General features: G+C 39.8%; 1 protein-coding gene across 1 annotated transcript; it reads left to right on the top strand.

Moving 5' to 3' along the window:
* Nucleotides 1–997: 997 nt before the first annotated feature.
* On the top strand, nt 998–1,977 carry LOC140735585 (hemoglobin subunit alpha-like). The gene is made up of 3 exons (XM_073060806.1): nt 998–1,141; nt 1,388–1,595; nt 1,766–1,977. Exons 1-3 carry the CDS (start codon nt 1,047–1,049, stop codon nt 1,889–1,891), a joined length of 429 nt encoding a protein of 142 aa, XP_072916907.1. The 5' UTR covers nt 998–1,046; the 3' UTR covers nt 1,892–1,977.
* The last annotated feature ends 240 nt before the right edge of the window (nt 1,978–2,217 follow it).

Here is a 2,217-nt window from a genome sequence, read left to right as displayed (position 1 = left end):
CTACCTATCATCCCTTCAGCATCCGGAATGATCTGAAGGTCATGCAGTTCCAGCTCCAACTCCGTAATGCTGATTCTTTGCAACTCCATTGACTCTTCTAATGCTTCTGCTCAGTCATGCTGGTTATTTGATGTCTGGCAATGATTGAATGGGATTTTGCTCCAACTGAGCTGTGTGAAGAAAAAAATCATTGTCTTTGCCTAATATCAGACCACTGACTTCATCGGCTTCCCTTGCACTGTTTGATCATGCCTGTAACCTTAAACACAGCTGAGATTGTGGCTGAGCTTTCTTCTCTAAGTGTGCCTGTAACATCAGCTCAGTTCTCCCATGTCTATGTAATTCCAGACCAATTTTCCAAAGTTGCTCTGGCCATCCTCACATCTTACACCTTCAAAAGTCTTGTGCGTAACCAAATCCTTCAGCCATGTTATTTACATGATTCTAGACCTACACACCTCCTGGTCCAATATGGGTACATTATATTTCGTTTTGCCCAGTCAGTATCTATGCAGTGTACACAGCAGGTGTTTAGTGAGTATTCGAAAACCATGTCTCCCTGCGCACTGGGGGTAAACAGCTGTGAAATAAAAAGACCGAGGGGGAGGAGGACAAGTTTGAATGGGGGAATTCAATGTAAGATCCAGCCCAAAATAACATTAAAATGAATTAAACTTATTATATCAGGGTTAGTTTGGAAATGTTTATTGATTAATGAATATTAATGTGCATTTACTGATAACTTATATGGCAATAAACTAAACTTTTATAAGTGTGCATCAAGTGAAATGTATGCAGGTAGAGTTTAACTCTTCTCGAACAGGATATCTTTGCTAACAGTTGTATGTGAAACAGACAACTGGTTTTCTATACGCTATTGTCTCTTATCATTAGATTACGTACACCGTGAATCAGGACCCACAACCAATGGGAAAAGTGGGGTGGAGAGGGTGTGGCTCTGTGTGAATGGCAATAAATACAGACACATCAAGCCACAGGCATCTCCTGGTTATTGAGAGATCTGAAGAAGTGAAAACTCAGCAACAATGGTGCTCTCTGGCCCCAACAAACAGGTCATACAAGAACTTGGCACCCAGATAAAGGCAAATGCTGAAGCTTGGGGTGCAGATGCTTTAGCCAGGTAATTTTCCTGTAGTATAATTATTGCATTTTCAGCTATTATTTGTAATCGTTAACATTTCTGTGCACTTCCCTTGCACAATGAGACCAGTAACAAATATGCAAAGACATTTGCTGCATAGAATTGAAGTTTTTCCAAAATAATGTGATTGCTGGTCTGAAGAATAAAGGAATTTAATTCTCGGTGAGATGTGGTGTACATTGTGTCTGCAAATAATTTCTGCCTTCACTTTCCATGTTTCTGAAGGTTGTTTGAGATCCACCCCCAAGCTAAGACGTACTTCCCGAAATTCAATGGCTACAAAGCCTCTGACCCAGCCGTCAGAAAACATGGTTACCTGGTAATGAAGGCTGTGGCGGATGCAGCCCATAACGTGGACAACCTGAGTAAACACCTGGAAAGTCTTGCCAAGACACATGGTGAAGAACTTCTTGTGGATCCTCATAACTTTCAGGTACGTAGCAATTTTACAGTTTCTTCCTCTGAGAATACTTTTTCCTGCTACACTATACATGATACGTAGGAAAGCAGTGAAAGTACAAGAAAGCAGCACTTGTTTAATGGGAAAAATCATCCATTCACATATTAACACTGTCTTATGTTATTTGTTTTTCACTTTTACAGCTGTTGGCTGATTGTATCGCAGTCACCCTGGCCATTCACTTGCCAGCATTCTCCCCTGCAACTCAATGTGCGGTCGATAAATTCCTTGAGTTGCTCGCTCATGAATTGAGCTCCAAGTACCGTTGAAGACACAATTAACAAACTGCAGTGATGACAGCAAGATTATTGTCATATTTGATAAACTAAGCTAAATAAACTTTTACTTCAATCAATGCTTTATAATTTGCTGTGGCTGATTTATTAAATATTTTCAATTTCAGAAAAGTAACTGTGAGATTTGTCTATTAGGAAAAACACAAACAATACTGCAGGGTCTGTTTACCTATATCACTAGATAACAACAATGAGGAGAAAGTTCTTAGACATAAAGGTGTTACGCCAACAAATGTCTGTTTGCCTGGCAATTACTTTTCACCCCATTGTAAATGAATCAAGCTCACAGCAGAGATTTC

The sequence above is a fragment of the Hemitrygon akajei genome, chromosome 11 (assembly GCF_048418815.1).
Source record: "Hemitrygon akajei chromosome 11, sHemAka1.3, whole genome shotgun sequence".
Classification (NCBI taxonomy): domain Eukaryota; kingdom Metazoa; phylum Chordata; class Chondrichthyes; order Myliobatiformes; family Dasyatidae; genus Hemitrygon; species Hemitrygon akajei.
The sequence above is the reverse complement of the archived record's forward strand: the minus strand, read 5'-3'. Positions and strand labels throughout refer to the sequence as shown.